This window comes from Sarcophilus harrisii, chromosome 3 (genome assembly GCF_902635505.1).
Source record: "Sarcophilus harrisii chromosome 3, mSarHar1.11, whole genome shotgun sequence".
In the NCBI taxonomy this organism is placed as follows: domain Eukaryota; kingdom Metazoa; phylum Chordata; class Mammalia; order Dasyuromorphia; family Dasyuridae; genus Sarcophilus; species Sarcophilus harrisii.
In genome coordinates, this window is record NC_045428.1 from 609,232,086 (window position 1) to 609,249,003 (window position 16,918).

The window sequence follows — 16,918 nt, forward strand, 5'->3', positions numbered from 1 at the left end:
TTGCTCAGTCCTGTGGTGTTGGCAGTGTTCCTTCGTTCTGGATCGAGGGGAGCCAAGGACGCCTGGGTCCTGGGGGTGGCGGTGATGTCAGCTCTTCCCAGTCCCCCAGCGGACGGTGGGGGGGGGGCATCCTGCTGGAGAGGGAGAGTCAGAGCTCAGCGGGGCCAGGGGCGGTGGGGAGGGGAATCAGTACCTGGCATGGAAAGGACAGGGGCCAGAGTGCAGGGGAAGAGGACCGGGGAGTCCGGCGGGGCAGGGTTGGCTGGGGCCCTGCAGGAAGGCCACCCCCCCCCCACTCTGCGGGCTGGTAGGGAGCCAGAGTCCTCAGTGCGGACGAGGGGGGAGGGGGGAAAGAGAAGTAAAAGACGCAGAGACCCAGAGACAGGCGCTGAGGGAGAGATGGAGAAGGAGGGAAGGAGGGGAGAAACAGAGACAGAAAGAGACATAGCAGGCAAAGAGAGACCCGAGACCCGAAGATTCCAAAGGAGACAGATTCAGGGAGAGGAAAAGGGAAGGGGAAGGGGCAGAGAGCGAACCCCAGAGACGGAGAGACCCGCAGGAAAGGACAGACATTGTCAGGAATCTTGCACCCCGGGAGGGACAGCCACTAGGAAAGGAGGGAGCCCGCAAAATGAGGGGCCGGCCCAAAAGTCGGGGGGGGACAGTCCCGACCCTTCCCTTCTTTCTTTTCTCTCCCCCTCCCAGGGTCCGCCTCCCCAAGGGTCTCCCGCCCCCCTCCCTCCCCCCTCAACCCTCCCCTGAGGGGGCTGGGGGCCGGGCCCACCGACCCCAGGGGCCCCTGCCCCCAGGCCAGCCCCCTTGCCTTGAACTGGGTGGGGCCGCCGGTCCCCAGCCCCGCCCCCTTCCCGGGAGAGGCCCCGGCCCCTCGGCCTCCCTGGGAACTACCCCTCTCCCGAGATCCGCTCCCCGGCCCCGGGCCGGGTTCCCCCCTGCCCGGGCCCTGCCCCGCTCCCCGGCGCCCCTCCCCTCCAATGTTGGAGGTTTGGTCTGTGTCTCCTCCTTCCGCGGGCGCACGGCGGCCAAACAGCCGCAGCAGCCGCCGGCGCAACCTCCTCCCGCTCCTCCTCCTCCTCCGCCTCCGCCTCCTCCTCCCGGGCCCTGTGCCTGTCCCGGTCCCGGCCCCTGTCCCGGTGCCCGCGCGGGTCCCGGCCCCGGGCCCGCTCCCTCCTCCCCCGGCGCCGGCCCCGGGCCCGGGTCCGCCTCGGCCCCGGGCCCGGGGCCGGCGCCTCCAGGGCGGCCCGCGGGGGGCAAGCCATGCCCCGGGGGCCCGGCCATGGGGCGACACGGCGGCGGCGACAGCGACAAGATCGTGATCAACGTGGGCGGCGTGCGCCATGAGACGTACCGCTCGACGCTGCGCACCCTGCCCGGGACGCGGCTGGCCGGCCTCACGGAGCCGGGGGCGGCCGCCAACTTCGACTACGACCCGCGCAGCGACGAGTTCTTCTTCGACCGGCACCCGGGCGTCTTCGCCTACGTGCTCAACTACTACCGCACGGGCAAGCTGCACTGCCCGGCCGACGTGTGCGGGCCCCTGTTCGAGGAGGAGCTCGCCTTCTGGGGCATCGACGAGACGGACGTGGAGGCCTGCTGCTGGATGACCTACCGGCAGCACCGCGACGCCGAGGAGGCGCTCGACTCTTTCGAGACCCCCGAGCCGGCCGCCGCCGCCGGAGGCCCCGGGGGGCCCGGCGCCGGCCCGGGAGGCCTGGACGACGAGGCGGGCGGCCTGGACGCCGCCGGGGCCGGAGGGGAGCTCAAGAGACTCTGCTTCCAAGATGCGGCCGGCGGGGCCGCCGCCGGGCCCGGGGGAGCCGGGGGGGCGACGTGGTGGCGCCGCTGGCAGCCCAGAGTGTGGGCGCTCTTCGAAGACCCCTACTCGTCCCGGGCGGCCAGGGTAAGGATGCCCCGCGCTCCCTCCGGCGGCCGCCGGCCCCTTCCCCCCAGCCCCGGGAGGTTCTGCCCGCTGCTCGCCACGCCCCGGCCCCCGGAGCTGAGCTTCTCGGGTGCCCCCCCAGCCTCCCAGCAGGGGACCGCCAACCCGAGCGCTTCTCGAAACCTCTCGGTGCCCCGGAGCCTGCGGGCCGAGGCAGCCCCCAGCCTGGCACTGTGCGGCCGCCCGCCCGGTCTCCAGCCTCTGGGGCGGCCCCTAGAGATGCCAGCTGCGGGATGCCCTTTCCCCGCGGAGACTCGCCCCTCCCCCTCCCGTCTCCTCTGCCCCTTTGAAAAACTTCGGACTACTTGCCCCCCTCCCCCTCTTCTGGAGCGCTCCCTCCCTGGGGTCCGGAGGAGCCCTGCCCCCTTTCCTCCCCCGGCTGGCGAGGCCCCCTCCCCAGTCGCGGTGAAGGGAGCCAAGAGCCGGCTCGTCTTTGTGTCCGAGAGGGGGATGAGGAGGGGACGGAGGGGGAAGAGCCGGCATCCTCTAGGGGAGATGGCCACCCCCTCCGGGGCTAAGGCCTATCTCCTTGCGCCGTAGCCCATTTGGAAGGGCCGGGAGCCCGGAGCCTGCCGTGCGTTCCCCTCCTCCCAAGGGCCGGCCGAGTCCCGGGCCGGGAAAGGACAGGAGCCACTGCAATGCCGCATCCCCCTTCCCCCTCCCTCCTTCTCCTCCCCCTCCCCCCGGGGGGCTGCGTGGAGGAGGCAGCTTGTATTCCCGGGGAAGTCAGGTCCCAGAGAAACGCTGAGTGTGCAGGATTGGAGGAGGGGGGGAGGAGGAGGGGGGGGCACGTGGCTCTTAGATACCCCCCCTTCCCGTGACCTCTTTTCGGGAGAACTGGGGGGGCGGGGCCTTCCCTTCCCCCTCCCCCTTGGCCCTCCCCCCTTCTGTCCCCCAACTCTTTGGGAGACAATGAGTTAAAGCCGTTGGGGGTGTGGAGCAGCTTCTGCGGCTGCGTACTACGGGGGGCGCCCCTTCCTCCCTTGCTCCTCTTCTCCCCTTCCTCCCCTTCTTCCCGGGGCCGGGTTGGGAAGGAGTTAAGGGGGGGGGGGGGGCTTTCGGAGGCTCCGCAGCTGCGCAGTGCGGAGCCGGTGGAGCTGGGGTTAAGGCCAAGCTAAGGCTGCGGCTGCGCAGTGCGGCGGGAGCTGTCCGCGGTGCTGGCCCCGCCCCGCCCCCACTGCAGTACCGCAGCCTCCGCCGCGGGGGGAGGGAGTTCTGAGCATGCGCACTGCGGGGCCCGTCACCCCGCTCACTGCAGAGAAGGCTGGGGGGGGGGGGGGGCGGGGCGGTAAAGGAGGCATATTGAGGTAGCGGAGATAAGCCTTAGCCCCTTCCCACATTGGGGAAAGGACTGGCCCAAGGTCACGAGACAAGTCCCAACCGGACGCCCCACACTGCCCACGGACAGGGAGCGCCCCCAGACCCTTCCGGCTCCGATGCCAGGGTCCCGTCCCGCCCCCGCCGAGAACAAGGGCTTGGGGAGGTGGGAGAGACAAAGCGGTCTCTGTCCCCTCCCCCCACGAGCCCCCGCGGCTTCCCCGCGGCCGGGGAGGGGGCGGGGCAGGGGGACTTTCCGAGGGCCACCTGCACCCTCAGAGCTCCGGGGGGCACCAGGGCGAGGGCTGCCCGCTTGCGTCTGAGGGAGGGCAGGGTCAGGGGGCACCAGGGCGAGGGCTGCCCGCTTGCGTCTGAGGGAGGGCAGGGTCAGGGGGCACCAGGACGAGGGCCGGCCCCTGGGCCTGAGGGAGGGGCAGGGCCCAAGGGGCACCAGGACCAGGGCTGCCCCCTTCGCCTGGAGGGAGGGCAGGGCCAAAGGGGCACCAGGACGAGGGGCCCGTTCTGGTCTGGAGGGAGGGCAGGGCCAGGGGGCACCCAGGACAGGGGGGCCTGCCCCGGCCTGAGGGAGCAGGCCCGGGGGCCAGGCCAGGGCCCCCGTTGGTCTGAAGGAGGAGCAGGGCCCGGGGCGCCAGGGCGAGGGCTGCCCCTGGGCCTGGGGAGGGGCAGGGTCAGGGGCACCAGGGCAGGGCCGCCCGGCCGGCCTGGAGGGAGGGCAGGGTCAGGGGCACCAGGACCCAACCGCCCGCCTTGGTGTCCGGAGGGAGCAGGGCCCCGGGGGGGCCAGGGCAGGGCCGCCCTTGTGTCCGAGGGGAGGGCAGGCCCCGGGAGGGCGGGGCTGGAGCTTGGCTGGGGGCGGGGAGGGGCCGGCTCCGGCCCCTGGGTCACCCTCCTCTCCCTCCCCCTCCCGCAGTACGTGGCTTTCGGCCTCCCCTTCTTCAATCCCTCCATCTCCATCACCACCTTCTGCCTGGGAGACCCACGAGGGCTTCATCCACATCCACAACAAGACGGTGACCCAGGCGTCGTCGGTGCCCGGGGAGCCCCCCGAGAACGTGACCAACGTGGAGGTGGAGACGGAGCCCTTCCTGACCTACGTGGAGGGCGTGTGCGTGGTCTGGTTCACCTTCGAGTTCCTCATGCGCGTCACCTTCTGCCCGGACAAGGTGGAGTTCCTCAAGAGCAGCCTGAACATCATCGACTGCGTGGCCATCCTGCCCTTCTACCTGGAGGTGGGGCTGTCGGGGCTGAGCTCCAAGGCGGCCAAGGACGTGCTGGGCTTCCCGGGCGGGTGGTCCGGCCCGGGCGCATCCCCGCGATCTTCGTTGACGGGCACTCGGGCCGGCCCGCAAACGCCGCGCCGCCAGCACCAACGAGTTCCTGCTGCTCATCATCTTCCTGGCGCTGGGCGTGCTCATCTTCGCCACCATGATCTACTACGCCGAGCGCATCGGGGCCGACCCCGACGACATCCTGGGCTCCAACCACACCTACTTCAAGAACATCCCCATCGGCTTCTGGTGGGCCGTGGTCACCATGACGACCCTGGGCTACGGAGACATGTACCCCAAGACCTGGTCGGGGATGCTGGTGGGCGCGCTGTGCGCCCTGGCGGGCGTCCTCACCATCGCCATGCCCGTGCCCGTCATCGTCAACAACTTCGGCATGTACTACTCGCTGGCCATGGCCAAGCAGAAGCTGCCTAAGAAAAAGAACAAGCATATCCCCCGGCCGCCCCAGCCGGGCTCCCCCAATTACTGCAAGCCCGAGCCGCCCTCCGCCCCGGCGCCCGGCTCCCCACCATCACAGCGGCTCCCAGCCTCCCCCGCCCGGCTCCTACCCCACGGGGCTGCCGGGCCCCCACGGCCACGTGCACCGGGGCTCCTGAGGGGCGGGGCCGGGGGGCTCGCGGGAATGGGCCTGCCCCCCCTGCCCGCCCCTGGGGAGCCCCTGTCCGCTGGCTCAGGAGGAGGTGATCGACATCAACAGGGCAGGTGAGGAGAGGGGAGACGAGGGCCCGAGGGGGAGGAGGAAAAGGGGAACGCTGGGACCCGAGAGGCCTGGGCAGTGCCGCAGGCGCGGGGCGGTAACGCCATGGAGGCGGCACGGCCGCCCGGAGCGCACAGGGACCGTCTGAGACAGGGACGGAGGCTCCAGATGGGGGGAGACTGGGGGTGGTCACTGAAAGGTCCACGCTCAGACACCCAGACAGGCTGAGTGCAATGGGCCTCCCACAGGAGGGACACGGGAGGGGTCAGAGACAGAGATTGTCAGAGACGGACACAGAGACGATGAGAGATAGAGGATGGAGAGGAGCAGGGGGTCCCGGAGACCGCCAGACACGGAGAGGAGCAGGGGGTCCCGGAGACCGCCAGACACGGAGAGGAGCAGGAGGTCCCGGAGACCGCCAGACACGGAGAGGAGCAGGGGGTCCCGGAGACCGCCAGACACGGAGAGGAGCAGGGGGTCCCGGAGACCGCCAGACACGGAGAGGAGCAGGGGGTCCCGGAGAGACAGGGGACTTTGTTTAGTAAATCTGGCCCGGAGATAGCGAGATAAGAGGTGGTCAGAGACCACGGTTGGCCCAGCGACAGTTGGTATCCAGGCTGAGGAGCAGTTATTAAGCGCCTCTTGTGGCGGAGCCTTCCCCGGTCCCTGGGGATACAGGGACAAAGCCGTCCCTGCGCTCAGAGCTGGGGCAGGGAAGGGTGAGAGACCCCTCGTGCCCCGTCAGGATGAGAAGGAAGGAAGAACGGGCTTGGGGAGCCCTGGTCCCTCGCTCGGCAGCTGAGGCCCGCAGGCATCCAGAGGTTCTGAGAGGTGGGAGGGCAGGGCCGAGTACGGGAACCGGAGCCCTGGGGATGGCCTGACCGTCAGAGAAGGCTCCCGGGGATGGCTCGGGCCCCGGGGGAAAGCTTCGGGGCAGCGACCCCCCCTCGCCTCTTACAATGTTGAGAAGGGGCCACGGAGACCGCCAGGCAGAGGCTGAAAAAGAAGCGGCTTCAGGCGCGGAACCAGCACCGAGCAGGGGAGACACTGGGGGTGGTGACGGGAGGCACAGGCGTGGAGGACAGGAGTCAGCAAGGGGACAGACCGGCAGCCACAGCCTCAGAGGAGCCAGGGCCAGGGCCAGGCGCGGACCCTGGCAGGACCTGAGAGGCCGGGCCTCCGCGAGGCCAGGAGGGGGAGGGAAGGAGGACAGCCAGGGCTGGGGGGTGGGAAACCAGGGGCCTGGGCCCTTCTCCTCCCTTGCCTAAAGTAGGTCAGTGGGGGGTGGGGGGAGAAAAGACTGAGCAGCGCGGTCCCTGCTCCCTCAGCAGCTGACCCACATTCACACCAATTAAAAATAACCCGAGTCCCCTTCCTGTCCCCCTCCCCCTCTGCATCCCATGTCCTCCCCCAAACCTTTACCTGCTTCTTCAGGTCTGCACAGTCTCACTGCCCTTCCTGTCTGCACGATTCCTCCCTGCCCCCCCCCCCCCCCAGGATGCTCATGTTGAACACCCTCATCGGTCTGCTCCCCATCTGTTCTCTTCTCTCACCTGTCACTTCCTTGCTCCTTCAGGCTCCTCTCCCTTGTCCCCATTCAGGCTCTGTCTCTGCTCCCATCTACAGGCTCCTCCCTGAGTCCCCATTCCAGCCCCTGTTCTGCTCCTATTCCAGGCTCCTCCCTTGGTCCCCATTCCAGGTTCTCTGCTCCTCTCTCTGCTCCCATTCCAGGCTCCTCTCTCTCCTCAGGGATTCTGCCCAGAATTGCTTCCTCCTCTGCTCCCTAGACCTCATGTCTTGAGAGGCTGCTGACAGCCTTGTTGGTCTAGTGGTCTCTGGTTTCAAGGGATCTCTGGATCTCTATAAGTGTCTCTGGTTCTGTGGCCCCTGATCCTCTCTCTTGATCCTCTTGCCCGAGATGTGGAGAGGCCCCAGGCTGTATTATAAGTGGCCTGAGTTGAGCCTCCTCCAAGTGCAGACCTCCCACCCACTCCATCTGGCTCCATGTCCGGGCCCAGCCGCCCTCCCCGAGGCAGCCCCCCGGGCCCCACAGACAGCGGGCGTGAGTGGGTCCCTCCTCGATCCCCGTCTCCCAAGCACCGGTCTCGGTCTGGCCCTGATCCTGCCCCAATCACTGGTGGGGATGACTCCGCCTCTTCCCCAGGATGATGAGGTCCCATTCTCATTGCATGCATGACACTGGAGGCAGAGCTGGCCCGGCTAGTCCTGTCTGAGGCCTTCTTCCTGGCTCAGAGTCTCTGCCTCCCAGTGACTCCACTGCCCCTCTTCTTCTGGAGTGAGCTGTCCCTCCCCCCCAGTCGATCTCTTTTCCTTTTATTCAGATCATTGCCTCGGGCTGGACTTGGGCTTCCCGCTGGGGCTCCCACTTTCCCCACTTTCCTTTTCTGCGCAGCGCTTTGGCCCGCTCCTTCCCAGCTTCTTGCCTGACCTCCCTCACACCCTCATGTTGTGAAGACCCCGCCTCTTTTGTTCTCCGGGTGGTTCAACCTCGCTGTTAATCATCTTAGGCTGGGAAGTGAGCCTGACCCCAGCCTCAAGGAGGCCCGGGGCAGGAGGAGGAGCCCCATGGGAGGAGGAGCCCCATGCAAGTGGAGGAGGGAGCCCCATGGGCGATGAGTGAGCCTCACTGGGGAGTGAGGAGTCCTGCATGGAGGAGAGAGCCCGTGGGGAGATGAGTTATTCCCCGAGCCAGATGAGAGGGAGTCCTGAGTCCGGGAGGAGGGTCTCATGCCACCGATGAGGAGCCTGACCGTGTGATGAGATCCTCATCGAGTGAAGGACTCCTGACTGGGGAGGAATGAGCCCGCTGCCTGGGGAGGAGGGCCCGGATATGGAGTCCGCGGAGGAGTGAGTCCCCAAGTATGAGTGATGAGCCCCTAAGTGAGGAGGAGCCCGCTACGGAGGAGGAGCCCCTGCATGATGATGGCTCACGCCTGTGAGAGGACCCTGCATGAAGGATGGGAGTCCCACATGATGAGGAGCCTGCCGGGGAGAGGACTCAAAAGTGAGCCCCGCCAGGGATGATGATCCCGAGCCTGGGATGATGAGTCCCCGAGTCTCGTGATGAGGGACCTGCCTCGAGGAGGGAGTTCCGACCGGGATGAAATGACCGGGGAGTGGCCCCGATGAGGGAGATGGAGGAGGAGTCCCATGGAGGATGATTCCGCCATGATGAGTGGTTCCGCTACGAGCGGAGTGAGTCCCTGCATGATGAGGAGCCTCCACTGGGGATGAGGAGCCCCTGTATGAAGCTGAGTGGACTCATGATGAGTGGTCTCCGCCTGGGGAGCAGTGAGCCCCTGCATGAGTGTGAGAGCCCCCCATGTGAGCGATGGTTCCTGTTTCGGGAGGAGGGACCTGAGTTCTGGATGATGGGTTCCCGCCCGAGGATGTGAGCCTCCTGAGCCCGAGGAGAGACCCACCGGAGTGAATGAGCCCCTGAGCCCGGGGAGGAAATGACTCAGATGAAATGGTTCCCCGAGCCTGGGATGAGTGGCCGTCCTCAAGGCCGAGGAGGGTCCGGATGAGGACCTGCATGATGAGTGAGTCCTGCCATGATGAGGGAGCCTCATGTGAGTGATATTCCTGAGCTCGGGAGGAGGGAGCCCTGAGTTCGAGGAGTGAGCCCCCAGCTGGGAGGAGGGAGCCCCTGGGAGGAGGGAGCCTCTGAGCTCGGGAGGAGGGATCTTTGGCATGGAGGAGGGAGCTCATGCATGGAGGAGGGAGCCCCTGGCCAGAAGGAGGGACTCCCTATGGCGGAGGAGAGAGTCCCTGCGGTGGGGAGGCAGGAGGCTCTGAGCCTCGAGGATCTCAGCGCGGAGGAGGGACCCCATGGAGTGGAACTGCTTAGGCCCTGCTCCTGAGATGGGGGTCTGGCTCTGCAGACCCAGGGCCACCCTGGTCGCGATAGAAATGTTAAGCGGCGCAGTTTCCGGCGGGGCTGTCGTCTGCCGCCAGATCAGCTTCTGCTCCCCAGGACTGCGCGCTCCCACGGTTAGCTCATGGTTCTTCTTCCACAAAACTCCAGACTTGTTTGCTCAGGCACTCCCCGCTTCACCTGACCCTGTCTCAAGAATCCTTGTCACAGCAGGAGGCCAAGGCTATTCTGGTCTGGAGGTGACTAGGCTGCAGCTGGCTCCCCCCCCCCCCCAGCCCCCTCCCCCCGTCCCTTCTCGCCCCCCCTCCCCCCGCAGCTTCGCAGTAGCCCGGGCTCCTTGGGGACCGCTCCAGCCGCCGCCGGTCCTTCCCCACCTCGGCTAAAGGGCCCCCGCCGTTTCCTGCCTGCCCCGGGGCCGCCCCCGGTCAGAGAGAAGCGCCTTCCCCCGGGCAGCCCAGACTGTGCCCGGCGCTCGGTCCCCGAATGGGGCTCCCGGCCACTTGTCGCCCGGCTGCTCATTTCCAGATGAGGAACAAGTCCCGGAGGCTCCCGGGAGACGCACTTGGAACAGAGCTCTCCGGGTCCTGAGCCGGGATCTTCCCCTCCTGCCAAAGGAGTCTGAGCGAGCCTCCTGCCTTTGGCTGCAGGGAGACGCGGACAAAGCCCTCGCCGTGGCCTCAGCTTCCTTAGCTATGAGCCGAGGGAGGCGGAGGCCACCTGCCACCCCCAGACCTAGGGCCCCAGGCCTCCTGCATGGGACTTGTCGCTAGAGGAGGAACATGATTGGGCCCCTCAGCCTCTGCCTCGCAAGCCCCTCCGCCCTTATCAGTCTTCTGATGTTTATCCTGGTTCTTGACCTGAGCCTATTAGGTTTGTCTAGATCCTTGTCCTCCATATACCGACGACTCCACAAGACTACAGATCTTCCATTAGTTAACTCCCAGTCTGGTTTTTCCTCTGCTTTGATTCGATCCATCTCGAGTCCTAGAAAGGATCTTGTCTTTGTCTCCTCCTTCCTTCCCTCGATTTCCTTTTCCTCTTTCTCCTTTCCTCCTTCCTTCCTTTCTCCTCCTTCCTTTCTTTCCTCCTCTCCTCCTTCTTGCTCCCCTTCTCCTTCCTCCTCCTCCTCCTCCACTTATCACTAGAAAGAAGGTGGTCATGATAGCCAGACCCTTCCTCGGCCCGTGGTGGACACTGAGCCTGCAGAACCACTGACCATTTTAGGAACCAGGAAGCTGAGGTCTAGAATTAATACCCAGGGCGGGTAGAGCCCAGGCTCCTGTGCAGCTGCTGTTGCTCCTTCTCTGGACCCTGCTTGATCGGGTCTCAGCTGGGAACTCCTTGAGTAGTCTCCGGCACTGGGTTCACACTCCTAGGTCTCTGTCTCCTTTTCTTCTCCTTGTCTGGCTCTTCCTCCTGTCTCTGGGAGCCAGACCCTCGCCCCAACGGGGACCCGGCAGCTGCTGCCCTAGCCCACGAGGACTGCCCCGCAATTGACCAGGCGGCTCTGTCCCCGGAAGACAAGAGTCCCATCACCCCCGGGAGCCGGAGCCGCTACGGCCGAGACCGGGCCTGCTTCCTGCTCGCTGACTACACGGCTTCCCCCGATGGCTCCATCCGCAAAGGTGAGACCCCTCCCCGGCTAGGATCCCTCCCCTTCCCGAGGTGCTCCCCGGCCCCCAAGAAGTCCCTCGGGGAGAAGAAAGGGACGTAGGGGAGGGGGGAGAGATCGAGACTCGCAGGGGTACCCAAGCTGCCATTCTCCCCCTGCCCACCCCAGTGGGGCCCCACCCTGCTGCTCCCCTTTCCTTATCCCTTGCTCCCCTTCCTTCCTCCCAGGCTGCCCACACTGCTCCCTCTCTATCATTGTTTGTTCCCATCTCCATCCTCTCTCCCTTTTTTTGATTCCCTTGCCCTCTTTTCTTGCTACTCTAAAATCCCCAGCCACTAGGTGCCTCTGCTGCCTCCCCTGGACTGGAGAAGTTTGCCTGCCTGGCTTTTAGTTTTATCTCACCAACGCTGCAGCCTGATCTCTAACTGACGCTCCTCAGGCCCTCAGGTGACTCCTGGCTGGCTGCCCAGGCTCCTTCCTTCTCACTCTGGGACTAGCCTTCCTGACTAACACTCCACTGTCTTCCTGACTGACTAGTTGCTAGGTCTTTGGTTGCCACTGCCTTCCCACTCTGATATGTCTTGATTCTTCACTGAGCACCATAGGTCTGGTTCCTATCGGTTTCATTCTTTCCACACTTCACAGAGTTCCATAATTCATCGAGTTTCCATAATCCTGCCTCTAGCGATTTCACTCACTCTCCAGTTTTTTTCCTATATCTCTAAAAGCCCCTTTTTCAGATCTTCTATAGTACTCCCCACTAGTCCTTTAGCTCTCTGTAAGATTCTCTATTCTCCCTTTAGGCATTCCTCTGGTTTCCTTTAGCTATTCTCCCTGGGTTTCTCCTTTTCATCTGAGCCCATCTAGTTTCACATCTTCTCCTCCTGTTCCTCCCCTTCTTGACCTTTCTTCCCATTGTCCCCTAAATCCTGACTCCTGCCTGTCATGGGTCCCTTGCTCACCCCTCCCAGGGAGGTAGTGGAATGGGGAGAGTTAAGGTCTAAATTGTGGATGTTCAGGGGCTCACTTTCCCTTCCCTCCGATGCCAAGATCCATTCACTGAGCACACATTATTGAGTAGATAGCTAACTGGATCCCTTCCTCTGCTCTAGTCCCTGCCCCTCCCTGTGTTTGACCTGTCTGCCCCCTGTGTTTTATCTGTCTCTCCTCTCGTGTTTTATCTGCTCCCCTCAGGTTTCTTGCCCCCCTGTGTTTGACCTGCTCCCTGTGTGTTTGATCTGCCCCCCCTGTAAGCTTGCTCCTGCCCAGCTCTCAGCCTCAGCCCATCTCAGCCTCCCCTCCCTTGCTCCCTCCTCCTCTCCCCCCAGTCACCCCAGATGCTCCTCCCATATTTGGTGTCTCTGGCCACCCCCATTTTGCTGCTCTTCCTCTACTCCCCGGAAACCACCACAGAGGAGGAGGATGGAGCTCCCATCCCCAACAGCGAGGCAGTGTTGGGGGGCCCCCCTCCACCCCCTGTGACTCTGTGTTTCTGTCCCCAGCTCTTGTCACCGCCTGAGACCTCTCGAGATCCGTGGGCCCCCCCTGCCCCTCTCCCCCAGGTCAGCAGCTGGGAGTGGCTGGGAGGGGGCCCCCACTGTAACTCACTTAGAGCCTTCTAGATAAGCCTCCCACGGCTAAGGACGTTCCAGGTATCCTTTGAGCCCTCTCAGGAGACGCCCTTCAGAGGTCCCGAGCCCATCTTAGAGCCTCCCAGACGGTCCACAGATGCCTTAGAACTGCCCGAACCCTCGGCCCCCCAGATGCTCTCAGACTCTCCCCCCTCCCGGGCCTCGGCCACAGCGTTAGAGCTGGAAGGACCTCAGGCGGCGCAGGAGGGTCAGGTCCCCCACGCGGCGGGGTCCCCCGAGAAGCGGCTGCCTCGCGGGCAAAGACCCATCAGGTCCCGCGGCTACCCCGGCTCAGGGCGCCAAGGCTCGCCCTCCAGAGGCTGCCTGAGATGGGTCCTTGGGGGACCTTTGGCCCCGGAGAGGCCCCTGCCCCCTTTCCATCCCCCTCCCTGCCGTAGCCTCCCTCCCAGGGCGCCCTTCCTCCGTTTGGGTCCCACCCTCACCCTTCCTCCACAGCCACCTGGCTGGCTCTTCCCGGGAGGGATGCCATCCTCCCGCGGTCTTCCTGCCTGTGCCCTCACAAGGCTCCCTCCCCCCCCGGCCCACATGTCCCAACCCATGGGGGGAGAGACTGACCAGCGCCCCGCCCCCTCGCCCACACCTGCAGCTTCATGCTCATCAGATGCCTGTTTCTGTCTCCCCATTTTAGGTAATTGAACCAGAATTGCAGGAGATAGAGGGATTAAGTCTGGTCTGCTCCTCCCATCCCAGATTCTTCCCCATCCACCACTCTTTCCATTGATCATTTTCTCTCTCTCTCTCCTCTGTCTCTCTCTGTCTCTGTTTCTCTTCCTCTGTGGTGGTCTCTGTTTCTCTGTCTCTAGGTGGTTCTAGGTCTCTGTGGTGGTTCTCTGAGCTTCTTGTCTCTGTCTCTCTGTCTCTTTTCTCTGTCTCTGTCTTGTCTCTTGATTTCAAAAGCGATGAGTCTGATCTGATTTCGAAGTTTCGTCTTTGTTCGATCTATCCGAGTCTTTGATGAGTTTTTCGATCTCGATCTTGATCTCGATCTTCGATCTCGATCTTTCATGACGCTTTTATCTTTGTCGAGTCTTTATTCGAGTCTTGTCTTGTCTGAGTCGATGATCTTCGACCGATTCCACCCGATTTGTTTCTAGAGCCCAGCGGATCTTGCTGACTTGAGTCCGAAGATCCAGATCTTTGTTGATCTTCTTGAGTCCTGTTCTCCTCTAGGGGTTTCGACGGATCTTGACCCTCCCGTTGCCCCTCCCCCCCAGGTTACAGGAGGAAGTCCCAGTCTGAGCAGCATCAGGCTCAGCAGGTCCCTGTCTGCCCCCCCTTGGTTACCCCCCCCCCTGGCTCCCCTGAGGGGCCGCCCAGCTGTCATGCCCCCTCCCGCCCTGCCTTCCATTCTCTAGCCCCCCTTGCCCCTCCTGGGGATCTGGGAGTCCCAGGTGGGGGCGGGCGGGTTTTAGCGGGTCACAAACAATATGCAATTGACATGACCGCCAGCAACCCCCCAGACCCCCTCCCATCCCTCCCCAGGCCCCCAGGCTGAGGCAGGTAAGTGGAGCCTCAGTGCCCCCCAAAAGCCTTCTCAGGTCTCCACGAGCCATATCGCCCCCTCCCCGACCCACACGCTCCTGGAAAAGTGTAACTAAGCGAGAGCAGCGCCGGTCACCCCGGGGCCGCCCCCACCCCCGTCTCCGTGCATGCCCCGGGCCCGTTCTCCGCAAGAGCAATAAGCCGCCTCCGGCCGCGCTGCGTCCGGCCCAGACCGCCTGGCGCAGGGAGGGGGGTCCCTCCGCGGCCCCTTGTCCCCAGCGGGAGCCCAGGGAGCGCCGGCCTTTGTTACAAACCGGACAAAGTGCCAGCCCGGGCAAAGTGAATGGAGGACCACACCGGAGGAGGGTCCGGGCTCTGGAGCTTTCCGGGGTCCTGGAGCAGGCTTGGCGTCCAGCCTGCCGCGCTGGATGGGGCGTGGTCCCAGGGAAGCCTGCGCATGGCTGGGGGCGGCTCTGGGGCACTGGCGGCGCACGCACGGTCAAGGATCGCGATCATGTGGCAGGGGTCACCTTTCCTGGCCCTGCCCCCCCCCACCGAAGTCCCGGCCTGGGCCCCCTCCCTCCCCTGCTCCTTCTCCCTCCTCTCTGAGCAGATCAGGGTCTGGGTCTGCATGAGGCCTCAAGTGAGACCCTCTCGGTTCTCTTTTCCAGCTCCTCCCCCTCGCGTGCAGGTCTCCTCCCCTGGCCCTGGACAGCCTCAGATCCAGTGGTCGCTCTTAGTCTCCTCCCGGTCTCCAAGGGTCTCCAGCGGATCTATTCCATGGCGCGTCTCACAAGTGGCTTCTCCGGGCTGTCCAGGTGTCCATGTCTGGAGCCTGTCCAGTTGGCTCTTCTCTCATCCCTCCTCCCTCCGGCTCTCTCTCCTTGCCCTCCTCCCTGAGACCTGGTCTCCTTCTCCTCCCTGCCTGGAGGCCTGTCTCTGCTGGTCTGCACCACTTGACCCTGGTCTTCCTGGTTCTGCTAGAGCAGCCCCTCTCCAGTCCCTCTCTGCTCATGCTCCCCTGCCCTGGCATGAGGTTGTCTGCCTCTGGTCTCCTCCCCCATCTGGATCTAGAGGTTCCCCATCTCTGCTCTCCTGAGTGTTCCTCTCTCAGACTCCTCTAGGGTTAGTTGGCTGTGCTCCTCCCTCTGATTCGGCTCCCAGACCCGCAGAATCTGCCCCTGATTCCAGCCTTCCGGGGCGGGGAGTCTATGCAACTGTTCATGCAAGGGGCTCCTTGACCTCCGTCCCCGTCACCGAGCCCAAGCAGACCAGGCAGCCGGGGCTCCTCTGGCGCAGTCTGGATTTGGCTGAACGGGGGCCGCCTGGGTCCCGGGCGAGGGAGGGAGAAAGAAGCAGGGACAACTGTGCCAAAGGGTTAGAAATTCTCCAGCCCCCCCAGCCCCCCCCTCCCGGGTTCCGGGACTTGGAGAGCTCGGAGGCCCCCCCCCGGAAGGACCCTCCCCGACCCCGCCTCCACGAAGCTTTCCGTTAGCTTTTTACAAACAAGATTCAACTTGGATACACTTCATTTGGGGAGTGTGGGACTTGGGGAGGGAGGACCTGCCCTCCCCCTAGATGCCCCCGGTCTCCCTCTGGCCGCCACGCACACGCAACTACACGCATGATCTGCATGTCTGCGGATGCCGCCCCCTCCCCACGCATGACAAGGGGCAGGGGGTACGGTTAGGAGGGGAATCTCTTTCGTGCCCCCCTTTTTGCTAGGGGAGGGAAGAGTAGGAGTGGGTCCCCATCCGAGAGCTCCTGGGGATTGGGGGGTGGGGGCAGGTCATGGGGAAGGGGTCCTGTGCCTCCACTCCACCCCACACATATAGCAATAAAGATTCCCCCCAGCCTGGTCCCAGGGAGTCCCACAGAAAGGGGGGGAGGGTGTGTGTGGGGTGGGTTGGGGGCTCTCAGGGATGGAGGCGGATCTGAATCGGCTGGGGGGGAAGGTCTGCAAACTTCCAACTCTGGTGCTAATGGGGGGCGTCTCCCCCCCACCCCCAGGACAGGGGAAGGGGGGAGCCTTGCCCTCCCCCACGTCTCCCCCACTCCCCGCCCAGGGGTGCATGACCCGCGAACCAGCAGAGCCGCCCGCTGCAGACGCCGCATGTCACCCCCTCCCCCTCCCTCAAACAAATAAAAAATGCCCTTTTCATTTACTTGGCCCTGCTCCCTTTTCTGGAAGGGAAGACGTTCTCTATTTGGGGGGGGGGTAGGGAGGGGGGAGGGGCGGCAATGCGAAATCGGGGTACCCGCTGGAACGGCGGGCTGGTGGGATGCAGCTGACGAGGAGCCGTCCCCGACAGCGCACACCTTGACATCCGGGTTCTGCTGGGGATAAGGGGCTGGTGTGCCAGGGTGCCCACCAGGGAAGGAGGAGCCGCGCCCGGGCAGGCCGCCGGGACATCCGGGGCTCTGGTGAGGCTGCACCTCGGGCCCCATCCCGAGACTGGAGGGCTCCAATGCAGCCCCTGCCACCTCCTCGTTTCCTAGAGGAAGACCAGCCCAGAATGGGGGCGGGACTTGGGAGCCAGCACTAGCCACAGCTGCCGTAATCCGCCCAGATCTGGAGCCACAGCTTGGCAGGGGCCCTCCTGGAAAGGTCTCCCCGCCCCCGTCTCCCCAAGCGTCCTGACACGCGGGCACCTGCCCCGACTCCGAAGGGAGAGGGCGAGTGAGACGCTCCCACGTCCCATAGTCGGCGGGCCCCTGCGTCAGCACCGTGGCTGCTTCTGGGGCAGAGGACTCGGTCTCCAGCCTCACCGGACCCTGACTGAGGGGCCAGATCCCAAACTCTGGGTCTCGGTGGGGTCTGGCCAGCCAACGGACGAGGTCCGTCTGAGGCCCCTCCCCCTCTCATTGGGGCACGCGGTGCCCAAGGCAGCGGCCAAACCAGGTAGAAGCTCCCCAGCCCAGTGGGGCTGACTGGCCCTTTTCCGAGATGGCCACGGGGGGGGGGGGTGGCTAGGTACGTGGCCAGGGCTCTG

At 64.9% G+C, this 16,918-nt stretch overlaps 1 protein-coding gene across 1 annotated transcript; it reads left to right on the plus strand.

Annotated features, from left to right (window-relative positions):
• The first annotated feature begins 1,220 nt into the window (after nucleotides 1-1,220).
• KCNC3 (potassium voltage-gated channel subfamily C member 3) lies at nucleotides 1,221-12,881 on the plus strand. The gene is given in 10 exon segments (XM_031964093.1): nucleotides 1,221-1,918; nucleotides 4,206-4,265; nucleotides 4,267-4,578; nucleotides 4,581-4,617; nucleotides 4,620-5,085; nucleotides 5,087-5,166; nucleotides 5,169-5,239; nucleotides 5,241-5,286; nucleotides 10,613-10,804; nucleotides 12,294-12,881. Coding segments are annotated over 10 exon segments (1,905 nt in total). The 5' UTR covers nucleotides 1,221-1,294; the 3' UTR covers nucleotides 12,311-12,881.
• The last annotated feature ends 4,037 nt before the right edge of the window (nucleotides 12,882-16,918 follow it).